At 45.3% G+C, this 19,668-nt stretch overlaps 1 protein-coding gene across 2 annotated transcripts in view; it reads right to left on the bottom strand.

The window, feature by feature from the left end:
- SRPRB (SRP receptor subunit beta) overlaps positions 1–19,668 on the bottom strand; it is a 269,053-nt gene that overhangs the window by 216,972 nt on the left and 32,413 nt on the right. For both annotated transcript variants that reach the window (XM_030216497.1, XM_030216498.1), the window contains exon 2: positions 15,229–15,323. In XM_030216497.1, coding sequence (XP_030072357.1) covers positions 15,229–15,323 — 95 coding nt within the window. The remainder of the gene's footprint in view (positions 1–15,228; positions 15,324–19,668) is intronic.

Below are 19,668 nucleotides of genomic sequence, written 5' to 3'. Positions count from 1 at the left end.
TACTGTTGGTAATGGGAAATGGGGAGTCGGGAGGGGGACTATGGATGTAGAACAGGGAGGAGGGGGGTGGTAAGGAGGACGAAATATTGAAGGGGCAGATGTCTGGCGTAGATGCATTACCTCAAGGGTAGAACTGGCCAGGAACGACCAGAGCCAGATTCAGGGGCCCACTGGGGGGTCACGGGGGAAGGAGGGAGGGGGGGTGGAAGGGGGGGGATTACGGGTAGGGACATGGAATGTTAACGGTCTGAATAGCCCCGGGAAGAGAAGTATTGTTCTCAAAGAATTAAAGAGATTGAAATGGGATGTATAATGCTGCAAGAAACCCATATTCAAAGAAGGGAAAACATTTGATTGGTTACAGGGAATTGGGACAGAGCATCATGCTGGCAAACCCCAAGGGGGGAAAGACGGGGGGGGGGGGGGGGGGGGGGTTGGCGATCTATATCAGAAAGCACTTACGATTTGTACCACAGGAAATACACAAGGGTGAGGATGGTAGATGCCTGGCAGTCAAAGGGAAGATTGAGAATCAATTACTTACCTTTATTAATATCTACGCACCAAATGAGGGGCAAGGAGCTTTCTGGGTCTAAGCCAATTTGTGAAGGGACAGATAATCATGGGGAGAGACTTTAATTTGACCACCTCCAAAATGGATCACTCCCTGGGGAGAGAGGGGGGAGCAAGAATCCACAGGGGGAAATTTCTTAAACTAATGAAGGAGTTAGATTTGATGGATGTATGGAGACTACAGCACCCAGGCCAAAAAGCGTTCTCATTCTATTCACATGCACAAAAGACATACACGAGGATAAATGCGATTTGGGGGCATTGTTCATTGTGGGGAGAAATGAAAGACTCAGACATTGACAATATACATGTCTCCAACCATGCACCAGCTTGGGTATTAGAGGGACAAATAGGGATTAAAAGGCGGGAGACGGTATGGAGGCTTAATGAATCACTGATAGCAGAAGAGAAAGATTGTCAAGAATTGCGCAAAATAATAAAAGAATACTTGCAATTTAATGATAATGGGGAGGTCTCAGACGGCATACTGTGGGACGCACTAAAAGCAGTGATTAGAGGACACCTGATAGCAAAAGGAGCACATAGGAAAAGGAAACGAGAGGAGTCAGAACTGCTAGTAAGACATCGACTGACCCAATTAGAAGCTCAACATCAAGCGGATAGGGACGCTAAAACCTTCAGGGAATTACTACAATGCAGAGGGGAACTCCAAAAACTACAGTTGAGAAAGATGGAGTTCCACAGGTCGCTGATGCAGCAAAAATTCTTTGAATTTAGTAATAAAGCAGGGACCATACTAGCACGAAGTTTAAGACAAAAACAAATTAAGAACATGATTACAAAAATAAAGACACAGGGAGATAAGATGGTCTACCAAGATAAGGACATCAAGCGACAATTTGTGCAGTACTACACAAAACTATATACGGCAGGGGGAGGGGCGCCCCGAGAGGAAATACAAAGAAACTTGCAGGATCTAGGCCTCAATAAGATAACAGGAGCCCAGAGATTAGAACTGGAGGCAGCAGGGGGTCACGTGATGCGAGGGAGCTGAACGGACGTCCGAGAACCCGGCTCCGCTACTGACTCCCTCTATCTTTAAAATTAATCGGCTTAACTCCCGTTTTCAAAAATCTACGACCCGGACGGGGACACAGTAAACGACCCGCGTTTAGATCACGAGGCTGCGAGGAGGAGAACGCGGCAGAGAGAGCGGGGAATGCCCGTGAAGTCACAGAGGCCTAAAAAGTCCCGCATGCTTGACGCGGAAAAAAAAATGGCGGCGGTTAAAGAAACCGCGGGAGAAGCGAGCCAGCCTACCGAAGTTTTTCAAGAACTTATACAGCAAGTGACGGCTATATTAGAAGACAAGCTGTCCAAATTTCAATCTTCAGTGGAGCAAATCCGGGAAGCAGTGGAAAGACAAAGTGCGAGACTCCAGCAGGCGGAAGAAAGGATCTCCAGGCAAGAAGACAGAACGGAGGTAGCAGACACCCGAATAAGCGGGCTAGAGCGAAAGTGTGAGCGCCTGGAGCAGCAAGTCGACGACCTGGAGAACCGGAGCCGAAGAAATAACATCCGGATAGTAGGGCTCCCTGAGTCGGTGCAGGATAAAGAACTGTGGAAGATCATGGAGGAATGGCTCCCTGAACAGCTGGGATTACAATGTCCGGGAAAGACCTTGCAGGTTGAAAGAGTCCATCGAATTGGGGCGCGCAGAGAGGGGGAGAGCCGCCCCAGAACAGTTATAGCAAAACTTTTGAATTATGCCAGCAAAGAAAAAATACTACTGGCTTACAGGAAGAAAGCAGCGCTGGAATACAATGGAAGTAAAGTCTTGCTATTTCAGGATTACTCTGCTGTGGTTTCGGAGCAAAGGAGGAAAATGGGACAGCATTGTAAGCGCTTGTTTGAAAAAGGGGTGAAATTTGCCCTACTCTTCCCGGCTAAAGTGCGGGTGATGGCTGATAATAAGGTACTGTTTTTTACTGACCCCAGCGAGCTGCCAGCATATGTGGAACGCATATAAGGGATTTAAAGAACAGATCAGCTATGGCACCTGACTTGTGAAAGTGCAACAAACTGGATTATAAGTACAATGTGTGGGGAAAAGAAACTTGCGATTGGACCAGAATAAGGCAGAAATACACACGAGAAACTGTGGGCCTTAAGGATTAATCAAACTGAATTATTAGAATTGTGAAGACCCTAAATGTTGGATTGACCAGACCCGTGGGAACAAGTGATCAGTGGTTGGTGCCCATGTTGTTACTTCTAAAAAAAAAAAAAAAAAAGGGACATCTGACCAGATCAAGGGAACACCAGGGAGGTGACAGTCCGCGGTAGATGGAAGGAAGAGCCCTATGCCAAGCTGAAGAAGCACTGGTAGTGATCCACGGACCTGGCAGAAGAGGACAGCTTGGGAAGAGTGAGCCAGAGGTTGCTGGAAGTTAAGTTCTACATGCGGGACTGGATGTAAAGTTGAAGTGGGTTTGAAGGTTATTTTTTGATGTATAGGTGTTGAAAGGAGCAGGAAAATGTTGGCACTCCTTACTGTTTTTGGTTTTTGTAGATTAGGATGTTGCAGGGGAAGGGGAGGCTGGGGTAGAAGAGAAGGGGAGATAGACACAGAGAACGGGAGAGCGCAAATTATTAGGGGAAGCAGGAGTTGTGAGTGCGGGGGAGTTAGTGGTAGGGGAAAGGAAATGTTAAGGTTAAGGATTGCATGGATGGAAGTGTGTGTGTTGGGAAATTGGAATGTAACGATTGGTGAGGGAAGGGAGGGGGGGAAGGGGGGGAGTGGAGGGGAGGACAGTGAAAGGGACGGGGGGCTGGGGACAGTTCTGGCTATTAACATCACAAGCAACAGCATATCGGGGGGCTGGAAGATCATGATTGAAAGGAGAAGAGAACCCATAACTTTACGTACAGATTCCAGACAACAAGACTGGTCTGGAGGCCTAGCTGGGGGGCCTCTGGACAGAGATATACAGAGTATTGGTGAGTCTAGAAATTATCAACAGATGAGTTGAATGGCTAAACTAAAAGTTGTGTCATTAAATGTAGACGGGGTACACTCACCAATAAAGAGGGCAAAGGTACTTCAGGCGCTCAAGAGGCAAAAGGCCGATGTGGCACTGATACAAGAAACACACTTAAGTAAAGTAGAACATCTTAAGATGAAAAGAGATTGGGTGGGAGACATATATTTTGCAGCATACAATGGGAGGCAAAGGGGAGTAGCCATACTAATAAGGAAAACAATTGCATTTAGCTTACATAAGATGTACCAAGACCCGGAAGGGCGCTTTGTAATAGTGACAGGATCTTTGCAAGGTATCAAGGTGGGACTATGTAGTGTATATGCACCAAATGTTTATTCTCACAAATTTTTTACCGCTCTGATAGCCAAATTAGTAACTTTTGATGAATACCATCTCATTGTAGGAGGGGATTTTAATATTACAAGTGACCCCTCTATAGATTGCAAACCCCCAAGGAAGGTGGGGCGGGGACATGAAGAAAGGGGGGTAAATTTACTTATGAATGAGCTAGGGCTGGTGGATATTTGGCGCCTCCAACACTTAGAAGAGCATGATTATACTTTTTTTTCACACCCGCATGGAGTTCACTCGCGTCTTGACTACCTGCTTGTGTCCCACTCAGTCAGCTTGATAGTAGAACAGACTGGAATTGGGGACCCCGATGTTTCTGATCATGCCCCAGTGTGGGCTGAAATGCGGTGGGGGGAGAGGAAGAGGCCGACAAGATGGCGTATGAATCCGGCTCTGTACCAAAGTAGAGAATTTAAAACTTACTTGGGGCAGAGCTGGACAGACTACGTCGCTGAGAATGATGCCCAGTCGGTAAACCCGAGAATTTATTGGGAGGCAGCGAAGGCTGTACTCCGAGGCAAGATTATCTCTTATGCTGCCTCGCAGAACAAGCGGCGGAGCTCTCAACTTACAGAGGTGTCCGGGAGATTACGGGAAGCTCGTAGAGCTCTCATCATCTCTCCCACAGAACATAATAGACAGACATATGCCGAGTGTAGGAAGGCAATGCAGGAGATACTGGATGCAGGAGCGCTATACAATATCAAATTATATAAATATAAGCTGCACCAATGGGGGAATAAAACAGGTAAGCTCTTAGCAGCCTTGGTGAGGCAGAGGTCGGGGAAGCAGTATATAGGTAAGATCCGAGAAGCGGAGGGAACAGTAACTACAGACCAAATGGAAATAGAAAGGGAATTTGTGCGTTATTACACAACACTTTACAAAGCGGGCCCTTTCTCAGAGGAAAAGTGTATAGAGTTCCTTAGAGACGTAAACTTACCCTCGTTAACTGAAAGCCAGAAAGAGATGCTGAATGCACCACTACAAGGGAAAGAAATGCAGCAAGTAATAAAACGCTTGCAGCTGGCTAAAGCCCCAGGGCCAGATGGTCTAGGGACAGAATTTTATAAGATCCTGCAGGATTTGCTCATTGAACCCCTTATTCTCATGTGTAATGAGGTGAGGGAAGTGGGCGGGATGGGACCTGTGCTGAACCATGCACATATCACAGTCATCCCCAAGCCAGGGAAAGATGGGGAGCAGGTTGGATCCTATAGACCCATTTCGCTGCTCAATCAAGATCTTAAGTTGCTGGCGGCGGTATTGACGGATCGACTGAGCCAGGTGGTGCCTCATCTAGTTCATCCCGACCAGGTGGGGTTTGTTAAGGGAAGATACGCATCGGCCAATATCTTAAAAGTAAGCCGAGTGCTACTTGAAGGTGGGGGGAGAGCAGGAGATGCTATACTGGCCAGTCTGGATGCCGAGAAGGCATTCGACAAAGTAGTGTGGGAGTACTTATTCTGGATCCTGAGGCACTTTGGTATTCAGGGAGAGTTTCTACAATGGATCACAGCTTTGTATAACAATCCCACGGCGCAGATTATCATAAATGATTCCCTTACGGATGCTTTCCCCTTACGGGGTGGTACCCGGCAGGGGTGCCCGTTGTCACCGTTACTTTTTATTCTGACATTGGAACCCCTGGCGGCTAGAATACGGCAAGAACCCAGACTAACAGGACTACGAGTAGGGGGTGCAGAACACAGAATAAATTTATTTGCTGACGACATGCTTTTGATGTTGGATAAGGCGTCGCAAACGCTGCCACTAGTGATGGATATTATTAAGGAATATGGGGAATTTTCTGGGCTCAGTATCAACTTTGGGAAGTCAGAAGCGTTGCCCATCAGTGATCCTTGCACATGTCGAACACCTGGGGAGTTCCCTTTGATGTGGGCCCAAAAGGGCATCAAATACTTAGGAGTGTTCTTAAGCGCAGATCAGAGCTGGATGTATAAAAAAAATGTGACAGACCGAGTGGAGGAAGTAAAACGGCTTTGCGGAAGGTGGAAAGACTTGCCTATAAATTTTATGGGTCGGATTGCTTTGGTTAAGATGGTAATGTTGCCTAAATTAATATACCCCTTACAAATGCTTCCTTTATGGGTATGGAGGAAGGAGGATAGCCTGTATAGGAGTGTGATAAGTACTTTTATCTGGCGAGCGAAACGATCACGGATTTCCTTTGTGAAACTCACTCATACTCGTAAACAGGAAGGTCAAAAGTTGCCAGACTTAAGAACATATAATGTGGCAGCGCTGATGCGGTGGATTCATGAACTGCAGTCAGGAGAGAGTTTTTATGCCACTACGGGCTTCTGGGAGAGCTGGTGTGGCCACAATGACCCGTTTGCAGTATTGGAGTCATGGGCGGTACCAGGAGCCAAAAAGATAGTGAATAACCCATATGTGGCAGCGCTGCAGAGGGCCTGGAGATGGTGGAGGGGACATGGCGGAACAGCGAGAGGAACCAGCCCATTTCTACCATTAACGGGCAACATGGCCTTTCCGGCAGGCCAAGGGGTATCAGTATTTAGTGACTGGCGTGAAAAGGGGTGTAGATTTATAGGGCAATTTAGGAAAACGGAAGAGGAGGCTTTCCCAACGTTCACCGAAGTTAGGGATGAATTGCAGTTGCCGAGATCGCACTTCTTTGCATACCTTCAAATTAGAGATTATGTGCTGAGTGTGGAACGCAGGAGCCGGGAACGGGTGCATTTCACGCAACTAGACAAAATGTTTTTGCAAATCCCGCCCAAGCTAAATAGACTGTCACAATGGTGCCAATTAATTCGGGAGTCACAGGAGGCGCCACATGTCCGGCAGTTAGCAGAGATTTGGAGTAGGGACACGGGTGAGGAGGTTACTGTGAAACGGCTGAGCACGGTCTTTGGGGGGTTAAGCAAGATTACACCAAATGCAGCCCTACAGGATATACAATACAGGATTTTATACAGAGTACATATTACTAAAGAGAGAGGCAAAACCATGGGGATGTGGGAGGATGATGTTTGCAACAAATGTGGGAAAAGTGTGGGAGGCTTTTTGCATTCATTTATGGAGTGCCCGAGCCTACACAAGCTATGGGTAGGAGCGCTGGAAGTAATTGAAAAGACGTTACAATGTGAAATGGAGTGGAAGTATTCAGCTATTCTAATGGGCTGTAAGGAATCTCTTGGACAGCAAGGACTGGGTGTAGCTCAGTGTAGATTTGTGCTGTTGACTGCATTATTGGTGAAGAAATGCATTTTGCAAGCTTGGGTTGACACTGAACCTCCACCTTTGGAGCGGTGGAAGGCTCAAATGAAGGACATGGCCCAGTGGGTGAATATGACACTAAAATTTTCAACAGCGCTCGGCAATCGCCAGTATAGAGATATATGGGGGAGAGCGCGAGATCTGCTCATGGCGCCAGACCCGGATTTGCAAAGTAAAGAATAGCCAGATAGGGGGGGAAGAGGGAGGGAGGGCAAACGGAGGGGGGGGGGGACCTCATTCACAAGGGAAGGGATTAATAAGGGAGGAAACACAAAAGCACATGGGGACCAATACATATGTCTTGTAGATGCATAATTTGTACTGTTGTCCTTTCGATTGCAATGTACTGAGTGACGTTGAGCTGCAGGTGGCAGCAGATGTTTATATTTGTCTTCATGATGCAATAAAGAAATTTTCAAAAAAAAAAGAACTGGAGGCAGCAATAACACTTCAGGAAGTACTCCGGGTGATTAAGGGGTTAAAGGGGGGAAAGGCACCGGGACTTGATGGATACACCGGGAAATTCTACAAAGTATTTAGAGGGGAACTAGCACCGTTACTGGTAAGGGTCGGAAATGCAAACTTTAGAGGGAATGGCTTACCCAACAGCATGAAAGTAGTAGGAATTTCAGTAATACCAAGACCAGGGAGAGACCCGACAGTGTGTGGTTCGTACAGGCCAATATCATTATTGAACACAGATGTTGAGATCTTAGCAAAGGTTATGGCAGACCGCCTGGCCATATTATGCCACACCTCATACACACAGATCCATTACTACTGCTACTATTTGGCATTTCTATAGCGCTACAAGGCGTACGCAGCGCTGCACAAACATCAGGGTTTATACTCAATAGAAAGGTAGCAGATAATATTCGACGCACACTGAATATTGTATGGGGACCACAGAGGAGAAGAGACTCACTAATGTTACTGGCAATAGATGCAGAGAAAGCATTCGACAGGGTGGAATGGGAATATTTATGGAAAGTAATGGGAGCAATGGGCTTGGGAACACCTTTTATAGAGTGGGTGCGGGGATTATATGCGTCCCCGACTGCGAGGTTAAAGGTCAATGGGGGCTACTCTGAATGCTTCCCAATTCAAAGGGGGACACGTCAGGGATGCCCACTCTCCCCTCTGTTGTTTGCGTTGTCCATCGAGCCCCTAGCACAGAGAATCCGATCCCTGAAAGATATACGAGGAATTAGACTAGGGGGGCAAGAGCACAAAATTGAACTCTTTGCAAATGACATCCTGTTTTATGTAGCCAACCCGGTGCACACGTTACCCATTATAGTTAGAGAACTTAAATCATATGGGAGGCAAGCGGGGTTTGTGGTAAACTATGATAAATCTGAGATAATGGGAATTACAATAACAGAAGTGGAGCAGGTGCAGCTGAAAGCGAGGTTTAATTTTAAAATGACGGATACAGGATTCCGATATTTGGGAATAAAGATTCCTAAGGAATTAAAGAACCTGTATGCCTGGAACTATGAGCTTTACTTCGAACAGTGAGAAGAGATCTGAATAGATGGAGGTCAGGATGGATATCATGGTGGGGACGTATAGCAGTGATAAAAATGAACATTTTACCACGGCTCCTTTTCTTGTTTCAGACACTACCCATATTAGTCCCGAAAAAGGAGTGCTAAAATTACAGTCGGAATTAGGGAGGTTTGTATGGGAGGGGAGATCAGCTCGGCTGTCATTGCGGATAATGTGGGGAAGGGTACAGGATGGTGGGGGGGGGGGGGGGGGGGGGGGGGGAGAGAGATGCCAAATATGCAATGGTACTATTGGGCGGCGCAAATAACACAAATAGCAGAATGCTGTAAGGTAGATCTGTCACAAATAACCAAATTAGAACAAGTGTTTGGAGGGTCTGTTATGGGCCTCCCTTCTGGAACAGTCTTATGGGAAATTGACACTGAACCCATTTGTATCGCATTTACTGTGACTCTGGGGAACCTTAAAAGCTAAACTGCGGGGTCCCTCCTATGCTTGGATAATGCAAGAGTCGGGATTCCCAGCAGGAAAGGAATCAGGGGTTTTCTTAACATGGTTTCAGAAGGGACTGATTCGATTTCGAGACTTCCTGGAGGGAGGGCGTATTAAAGCATTTGAAGAACTGCAAGAAAGATATGGCCTACAAGAGACTAATACATATGCCTACCTGCAAGTTAAACACTTTATTACAACTGAGAAATCGGCAAGGAACCCACCCAAAGAACATGAAAAACTTGAAAATTTGTGGGGGGAGATAGATGTGAGGGGTAAGGGGATTTCTAAAGTGTGTGGCTACCTTCGGGGCCAGGAATTCCAGAAACTCCCATATATGGAGGCGTGGGAAAAAAGATATGACACAGAATATGAGTGAGGCTGAATGAAGGAGGGTGTGTATAGAGGTTAAGAAAGCCTCAATATGTGTATTAATAAAAGAGAGCACTTACAAAGTATTGAGCAGGTGGTACTACACACCAGATAAAGTGAACAAAATGTACCCAGGGACTTCGGCGGTCTGTTGGAGATGTGGACAAGAAATGGGAACATTTTACCATATATGGTGGGAATGTAAGATGCTGTAAGGGTATTGGAAAGAGATTGTGGCTGGGCTATCAGTGGCTCTAGAGACTCCCTTCCCGTGGGAACCTAAATGGTGCTTGTTGGGATGGGGTAATCAGAGAGGGCAAAAAATGGCAACAAAGAGTTAAACGCATAGGCCTTGCTGCAGCGAAAACAGTTTTAGCGCTGCAGTGGAAATGTAGCATGGGGCCCACAATACATAACTGGAGGGTGAAGCTTTGTGGCATAATAGAACTTGAAAAATTAACAGATAAAAGGAAGGGTAGATACAACCCTGAGGCGCAAGAATGGGTGCGGCTGAACAAGGTTTTGAATGATAGTAGGGGAAAAGAGAACAACTTGACATCCTGAGGGACAAAGAAGAGAGAGGGGGGAGGAAGAGGGGATAAGAGATGGGAGAGGGGGGGAGAAAATGTTTTAAATGATTTAGAAAAAAAAAATCTAATTGGACACAATTTCAGCAAAAAACTTTCACCGTAGTAGCAATGATGAGCTGAATGTTTTTTTAAAAAAATATTCCTAATCAAAGTGTTAAACGGTATTCTTATATTATTTTTTCAAAATTATTTTTCTTTTTTTCTTTATTCTCTTTATATCAATAATAAATTCACAGCAGAGAAAAAGACCTCATCAGTCCTAGCTTGGCGTTACTGTGCTTAATGTGCTCAAACGCCAGCGTACTGTCTAATATACGATATAGAAGAAAGAAAGATCATGATTGATTAAGATTATTCACTATACAAGAGCAGAGTTTTTAAGACCGAGAATTTAAATGATTTAGAGACATATTAGGTTAAAAGTTGAAATGTATTGGAATGACATGGTACAATGCAGTTGTGATACATTGTTCTTTAATAAAATTTATAAATTGAAAAAAAAAAAAAAGAAATGAAGAAGAAAGGCAGAAAGTAAAGAAATAAATGGAAAGGAAGCCCTGGAAATGGAGTTAAGAGGACAAATAGCAGCAGAATTGGATACTGGGCCAGCATGATCAGAAAAACAAAGTCACCAGACAACAAAGGTAGAATAAAATCATTTTATTTTCATTACAGTGTTTGGAATATGTCCACTTTGAGAATCAGGTGCTCAACATTAAAAGTTTATATTTATTTACTTATTTATGGCATTTTATCCCACTTTAAACATGAATTAGATTGGAACATGGGATTATTTTTATTTTCCTGGAGTAATGCATTGCCCCCCCCCCCCCCACTCCCCGACTATAGCCAGCTCTGCAATTTGGGGGTGGGGGGGAAGCAGAGGTGGATGGAGGGGCGCAGAGGTGGACCGGGGAGAGAGCCTGTTGTTAAACATTTACCAGCACACCACTGCCTGAGTCCGAAAAAGAGAGCGCTAAACAAAGACGTGTCTCTTTAGAACGCGCATCAAAAGAACTAAGAGGGCACGCTCGCACATGCTCACTGCGTTCAGCCCGCGCAACGGAGCGTTCTAGATTCTTCTTTTTTGCTTTTAAGTTTTTTCTTCCGGTCTCCTGGGCCGTCGCGGACGATGACCCATCAGTGAGAATATTCAGCCTGCTTGTCCTCAGAGAAGACCAATTACAGTAAGGATAGAAAAAACTGTACTACATTGCTGATTGTTTTTACCTCTTAACGCATTTCTCCTCCCCCCCCCCCCCCCAACAAGCTTTCATATGCTCCAGGCATATGAAAAGAGCCTCTATAAATCCACCAGGCCCCATATTTAAAGTCAACTTATCCAAGTAGCAGGATACTGTGGAGTCAGTACACCAAACCTTCAACTCCAACGTCTCTATTTTTCTACTGTCTGACCCCCTAACTCTAATTCCTACTATATATAGTAAATCTATGAGAAATTCGATTACAGAAACACAGAATATTTCTTTACATACAAAATTGGGACGAAGAGACCACAAAATATATTTATTTGAAGTTTGAACAAATAATCTGAACAAAAAGAATGCTGTCAAATGAAAACATGCAATATGTTGATAAACATAATGGGGGTCTTTTATTAAGCGGTGGTAAGCCCAACACAGGGTTACCACTCGCTAATCCGGAACTACCGCTGGGCTACCGCAGCAGGCCAGCGGTAGTTTCCACTCCCAGCGCACCATTTCCGGTGCCTCAGGGATCGGTGCTGGGGCCGATTCTGTTCAATATATTTGTGAGTGACATTGCCGAAGGGTTAGAAGGTAAAGTTTGCCTATTTGCGGATGATACTAAGATCTGTAACAGAGTGGACATCCGGGAGGGAGTGAAAAACATGAAAAAGGATCTGAGGAAGCTAGAAGAATGGTCTAAGGTTTGGCAATTAAAATTCAATGCGAAGAAATGCAAAGTGATGCACTTAGGGAATAGAAATCCATGGGAGACGTATGTGTTAGGCGGGGAGAGTCTGATAGGTACGGGTGGAGAGAGGGATCTTGGGGTGATAGTATCTGAGGATTTGAAGGCGACGAAACAGTGTCACAAGACGGTGGCAGTAGCTAGAAGGTTGTTAGGCTGTATAGAGAGGGGTGTGACCAGCAGAAGAAAGGGGGTGTTGATGCCCCTGTATAAGTCGTTGGTGAGGCCCCCACCTGGAGTATTGTGTTCAGTTTTGGAGGCCGTATCTTGTTAAGGATGTAAAAAGAATTGAAGCGGTGCAAAGAAAAGCTACGAGAATGGTATGGGATTTGCGTTACAAGACGTATGAGGAGAGACTTGCTGAACTAAACATGTATACTCTGGAGGAAAGGAGAAACAGGGGTGATATGATACAGATGTTCAAATATTTGAAAGGTATTAATCCGCAAACGAACCTTTTCCGGAGATGGGAAGATGGTAGAACGAGAGGACGTGAAATGAGATTGAAGGGGGGCAGACTCAAGAAAAATGTCAGGAAGTATTTTTTCACGGAGAGAGTAGTGGATGCTTGGAATGCCCTCCCGCGGGAGGTGGTGGAAATGAAAACGGTAACGGAATTCAAACATGCGTGGGATAAGCATAAAGGAATCCTGTGCCGAAGGAATGGATCCTCAGGAGCTTAGTCAAGATCGGGAGGCGGGGCTGGTGGTTGGGAGGCAGGGATAGTGCTGGGCAGACTTATACGGTCTATGCCAGAGCCGGTGGTGGGAAGCGGGACTGGTGGTTGGGAGGCGGGGATAGTGCTGGGCAGACTTGTACGGTCTGTGCCAGAGCCGGTGGTTGGGAGGCAGGGCTGGTGGCTGGGAGCCGAGGATAGTGCTGGACAGACTTATACGGTCTGTGCCAGAGCCGGTGGTGGGAAGCGAGACTGGTGGTTGGGAGGCGGGGATAGTGCTGGGCAGACTTGTACGGTCTGTGCCAGAGCCGGTGGTTGGGAGGCGGGGCTGGTGGTTGGGAGGCGGGGATAGTGCTGGGCAGACTTATACGGTCTGTGCCCTGAAGAGCACAGGTACAAATCAAAGTAGGGTATACACAAAAAGTAGCAAATATGAGTTATCTTGTTGGGCAGACTGGATGGACCGTGCAGGTCTTATTCTGCCGTCATCTACTATGTTACTATTTCTGTAGCACTGGTGTTTACCCAGCGGTAATCAGGCAGTGCTGCATGTTGCCCAGTTACTGCCAGGTTAGAGTGGGAGTCCTTACTGTCACCTCAATGGGTGTCAGTAACTGCTCCCCGCCCAAAAAAAGGCCGCACAGCAAGTGGTTCACTTACTGCATGGTCATTTCTTAGAAAAAAAACGGCAGCCTTTTATCCGCTGCAGTAAAAGGGGGCCTCAGCATGTGTCAAAAACATGTGCTGATGCTAGCGCAGGCCCCCCTTTTCTAAGCTGTGTTAAAAGGGGGCCTGCGCTAGCATCAGCACATGTTTTTGACACACGCTGAGGCCCCCTTTTACTGCAGCGGATAAAAGGCTGCCGTTTTTTTTCTAACAGCTTAGAAAAAGGGGCCCAATATTTAAAATAAATCTATGAATAATTTGTCCTCAGAAAAAGAATGCCTCAGTCAGATCCTCCTTCATGGATGTCCTCTAATCTGATCTAATTATTCTCAGCGCAGAGAACAATCTCTCAACACTAACTTGGGTTGATGGCAAAGCAGTAACCACCAGGGCAATATTTCCAACAACTGCTGGATTAACATACATTTTTTGATTTGGATCTAAAGTACTGGTAAATAAAGTATAAAATGATAAAATTTACCTTATATTATAATATTGTAAGTTCTTATTTTGAAGCTGGAGTCAGGCCAGTACATTTTTACCAACTCCAACTCTGACCCCACAGCCCTGGCTGCTATCCAGATGGATGGGGCTTATCAGGGTCATCCCTTGATTTTTAGCAGCACTGTCTGGATAATGCAACTGAAAATCATTGCAGGCTGCCCTGGCAATATCCAGAAAGTGCAAGGGCAGTCCCCAAAGTAATCCTGTTAGCAGCAATCCTGAGTGTGCTAGCCATACATAGTCCATGAGTTACTATAGCTATAAAAACAAAGCCATAAATCTGTGTACAATAATCTTTTCCACAGTTAAACTGTTATTTTTACTGGGGTGAAAACATGCAAAATTATTTTATAACAACAACAACAACAACAAAAGTCCTTTCCATCTCCTTAGTACTGGTTCAGTTTATAGAAATTTCTTGCCTAATTCTATTCAGGTTATGATTGAAGTATTTCACTACAGATAAGTACAAATAGTGGACCACTAACTTTAGACATCTTAAAGCTTTACCATTTACACATTAAAGGAGCTTTCAGAGTCCATGAAACAACACTGACTACACTTGCCCTAAAAATAAGTTGAATACATTTTTTTTTTTACAAACAAGTCTCCAAATACCACCAGCAAAGAAAGTCTAATGCCAAACAAACCAGATGCCCTAGCAATGGGTGCAGACTTCCTTGCTGAAAGTTACTTTAAAAATAATTTTCGGTGGATTTGATTTGGATAAGATAGTCTAATGGGAGGGGGGATATGTAAAAGGAAAAATTAAGAATACTGATTGGATCTTATAGCTGCATTGAAAAAGTATTTAGGCAGTTTATTGAGATGTGAACCATGATGTTTGCGTGGATGTACTTTTGCTTACTTGTTGCTGTCATACTTGTATTTCTGAACAGTTGTATTGTACTTCAATGCTCAATAAAGATTCTTATAAATTAAAAAAAAAAAATTTTCTTTCATGACAAAAACTTACAATTTCCATCTCTAGTATCTGTACTACTTAATGGGGAAGCCAATACCACAGATGGCCCAGGCTACTGCTGAAACCCAGGATCTTTGAAGTGGTAAACGTGAAGTTAGATTTACTGACCAACATTTCTTTACCTAACCCTTCACCAGTAAATTTAATTTCTAGTTGGCTCATTCAGCACTGAATTACTCCTTTAATGAAATGCTACAGACATCCTGATCCCTTCTGTTTTATGATCTAATCTTCTCTACCTGTCTGTAATACACAAGTAATTTTTTACATATTAAAATGTTTTACCCTACTGAAAAGCAGTGTCTTCCCTGAATCACAAAGGCCGATCAGGAGAACATCTCGCCGACTGCTCTTCCCCCTATGCAAGAGCTTCCAGAACACTGAGAGGAAATGAAAAGAGATTTTAAATCAGAGTCTACTCAGAAGACAAATCATCATAAGTACAGTTATCTGATCACCCATGCAGCCTTCCAAGCTACAAACTTGTACTGTAACACATATAGGAATCTGTGTCCTAGTTATGATTCTGAGGTGATGGCTGACCATCAAAGTAACTTATGGACAAGGGACACTGAGCCAGTCCTGCTTTTTGTTATTTTTTATTCTTCATTTTGGTTTTCAATTTTAAATCTACCTTGTACAAACATCCATACTGCAAAACCCCACAAAGAACTGTAAAATGTTTACAGTACATCAAAGTTACTCACCGGTAGCAGGTGTTCTCCGAGAGCAGGAGAACACGTGTTTTCACATATGGGTGACATCATCTGACAAAGCTCAGTACAGAGAATTTCCCAGCAACAGTGCTACAAACCTCTGGAATACCGCACCACATATGTGCATAGAACATCCCACTCGCTGCTTCATGGGACCAAACTATCTGTTATAAAAGCTAATAGAATACAATTCCTAGGGGAGGCAGGTGACTATGCAAAAATATGTGTCCTGCTGTCCTTGGAGAACACCTACTACAGGTGAGTTAACTTCGTTTTCTCCGAGGACAAGCAGAATATCATTTCTCACACATGGGAATCCCTAGCTACAGGGGTATCTGAAACAAAAAATGGAGAACAAACATGGGCTACAGGGGAAGGCCAAGACGCTTTTTTTTTGGATCAGCCTGAAACAGAAACAAATGGGCCTGGGGGTGAGGGGTGGAATTGTTCATTCAGAATCTATTTGGAGTCTAGAATCCAACTGACCAAACTATCACGTCAGGAGTCTTGCTCTAAGCATTAGTGAGATATGAATGTGTGGACTGCTGACCAATTTACAACTCTGCAAATCTCCTCTATGGAGGCTCACCTAAAGTAGGCTACTGACGCAGTCATGGCTCTGACATTATGAGCCATGACATGACCCTCTAGAGTCAGCCCAGCCTGGGCATAAGTAAAGGAAATGCAGTCTGCTAGCCAACTGGACAAAGTGCATTTACTGATTGATGGCTGTCTCTATCCTGTTAGGGTCAAAAGAAACAAAAACCTGGGTGACTGTCTATGGGCTTTAGTACGCCCCAGAGAGAAGACCAAGGCTCTCTTGCAGTCCCAAGTGTGCAGTGCACATTCAACGGGGTGGGAACGGAGTTTAGAAATAATTGATGGCAAAATGACTGATTGGTTAAGATAGAACTCTAGGACTTCCGGTCATGTGGTGAGCGAGGCAGCAGCAGTAGCTAGCAGCTCCAGGACCCCCCGCCCCAAAGCGCAAGATTTAACTGATCTTTAGCGCAAACTGACCCTCCAGAACGATCCCGCACGCGACGGACTGCATGGAAAAGTTTCTTACTAAGTCTCCAGCAGAAATGGCACAGAAAACAGGCACGAAGACAAGGGGAAAGGCCGGAAGCGGAGAATCCAAGATGGCGGAGGGGTCCGCGCCGGCAGCTCCCATTTTTACGGAGGCGCAGTTAGACCAACTGACTGCAGCGGTAGTCTGCGCCTTGGAACTGCGCTGGGACTCGCTATCAAAGAATATAGAGGCGATACAGGTGGGACTAGATGGTCTGGAAATCAGGACGGGAGACCTCGAGGTCAGAGTCTCTGCCCTCGAAGATGATACCCGCACACAGGGCCCCGATATCGCCCATCTGCAAAAACAGCTCGCGGAACAAACAGATAAAATAGAGGACCTAGAAAATCGATCTCGCCGAAACAACATCAGGATCATAGGGCTCCCAAAGCGAGTACCGGAAAGGAACTTGTCAGATTGGCTGGAAACATGGTTATTGAAAGAATTTGCACTGACAGACCCGGCAGGCTCATTAATCATTGAACGGGCACACGGATTGGGGCATAGAGTCGAAAGCGCACAGCGTCCAAGGGCGGCCATAGCAAAGATATTAAACTTTCGCCACAAGGAAGAGATTTTACAGGGCTTTCGCCAGAAGAGAGACAGCCTAAAATACGAGGGGCCCAAGATCATGATCTTTCAGGACTACTCACAGAAAGTTCAGGAACAACGACGAGCGTTCCATCCTCTATGCGCAGAACTAGCGCGGAACCAAGTAAAGTTTGCATTATTGTATCCAGCGCACCTTAAGATCCAGTACCAGAACGTGTGGCACCATTTTCAGACAGTGGCAGAGGCACAGGCGTTTGTAACTGAGCAAAAACTCCTGCAGGCAGCCTGAATGAACTAACTGGAGGGTAATATATTTGGTAATGTATGAGACAGAATACCATGCGCAACTACCCGTTTTGTAGCATTTGGGGAACAGGGGGGACCCAACGCGGAATAAGGAAGGTCCACTCCGCAAGTCCACTCACGGAGACAGGGGTGAAGAGAGAGGGAGCAGGGCTGAAGGGGGGGAAGGGGGGACAGAAAGACATCTGTGGGTACACATAAAGGGGACCAGGAAGGGGTGACCATCGACGCATCCACCGATGATAGGGGTGGTTGCTTCAAAAGCGAAAGACTAAGGCTGCAAAAGTGGACGGTGAGACCGGTAGGGACCAAAGCTCTAAACATCATAGGCAAAAAGTGGAAAGCCCAGGGTGGGAATGTTGGAGGAAAGAGGAGGCAGATTAGAGTGAGCACTGCGGTAGTAAGGAACATACAAAATAGACCATGCCTGCCAGAATTGTAACTTGGAATGTGGGAGGCATAAGTTCTCCCATTAAGAGAACTAAAATATTGACAGCCCTGAAGAGACACAAAGCTGATATTGCATGCCTACAAGAAACGCGACTCACAGACATAGAGCATGGTAAATTGCAGAGACTATGGGTGGGTGAGAGCTATGCGGTATCCTCACAAGGAAGAAGAGGAGGAGTAGTGGTACTGTTCCGAAAAGGCCTAAATTACAAAGCCAAGCTATTAACTAAAGGGGAACAAGGGACCTATATCATTCTGCAGATATGGTTGCAAGGCATTGAATTCCTATTGGTGGGGGGCATATGGACCAAATGTGTATGACCCAGAGTTCTACAAAGTCTTAGCGAGTCATTGTATACGATATAAGGTTAAGCGATTGTTGATATTGGGAGACCTTAACATGGTAGCCGACCCGGACATTGACTGCACGAACCCCATGTCACAGCACTATTCAGGGTCCAGAGTTCAGCAGTTTCAGACTTTTTCTCAAACGCTAGACTTAATTGACGTTTGGAGAACACTTCATCCTGAAGAAAAAGACTACACCCATAGGTCCAGGGCACACAGCACATTAGCCAGACTAGACTACATCTTAACAGACAGATCCTTGTTTCCCTGGGTAAAAGCGGCCACTATCGGTCCTGAAGAAATCTCGGCCCATTCCCTGGTATGGGTAGATATAGAAATGCCAGAGGACGAGAGGGGAGGGAGGAGATGGCAATTCCCGGCACACTTAAGTAGAGAGGTGTGGTAGCCGTGTGTTAGTCCACTCTTTTTTTTTTTTAATTTTATTTTTTAACTTCTTCAGTACACAATACACTCATAAAAAACAGAAAAAACATCATCTAGGTCACTCTGCACACCAATACTGATACAAAATTCAACAGAACAAGGAAACACTGTCATAAAGGTGAGATGTATTCCATACTGAATTTTCTTTTATAACCCTCCTTTTTCCCCACTTTCACACACTAGCAAGCCGTCATGCATATACATCCCATCACAACATTCGTACTCCACGCACCCATCTACCCATGCCCTTCCCCCTATCCCCCCTCCCCTCCTACTATCATGGAAACCTTAGCCCATGATATTTAAACATGAAGCCTATATGTAAGCGTACTGTCTATTGGCCAGTTTGGGGGATCCCCTGTAGATCTGATTCTCATATTTGCCTACTTCCCTCATTTTTGCCTTCCAAGCTTCTGCAGGTATGGGCTCCGGTGACACCCAGAAATGCAAAACTGTTTTCCTAATCAGCAGCAGAGAGACATACACAAATCGACGCTGTGGATATCGCAGTCCCTGGACCACCAATAATGACTGATCCCCTAACAGTAAAGTTGTATAGTCCCACTCCAATTCCCGCTGCAACACTGCAGCCAATAATTGAAAAGCCACATTCCACAGTGATAGAGCTGAGCATTCCAAGAAAGAGTGTATAAGGGTTCCCCCCTCAGTCCTGCACCTAAGGCATCTGTCATCTGTCCAGAGTCCTTTGGCTGCCCCCTTTGCTCTAGCAATATATGCTCTATGAAGGATCTTGTATTGTGTCTCCTGCAGGTCAGCAGCTCTAACCATCTTATACAGGTTAGTGAAAAGTTTCCCAAACTCCTTTTCCGTGTACCTAGA

The sequence above is a fragment of the Microcaecilia unicolor genome, chromosome 10, assembly GCF_901765095.1.
Source record: "Microcaecilia unicolor chromosome 10, aMicUni1.1, whole genome shotgun sequence".
In the NCBI taxonomy this organism is placed as follows: Eukaryota; Metazoa; Chordata; class Amphibia; order Gymnophiona; family Siphonopidae; genus Microcaecilia; species Microcaecilia unicolor.
The sequence above is the reverse complement of the archived record's forward strand: the minus strand, read 5'-3'. Positions and strand labels throughout refer to the sequence as shown.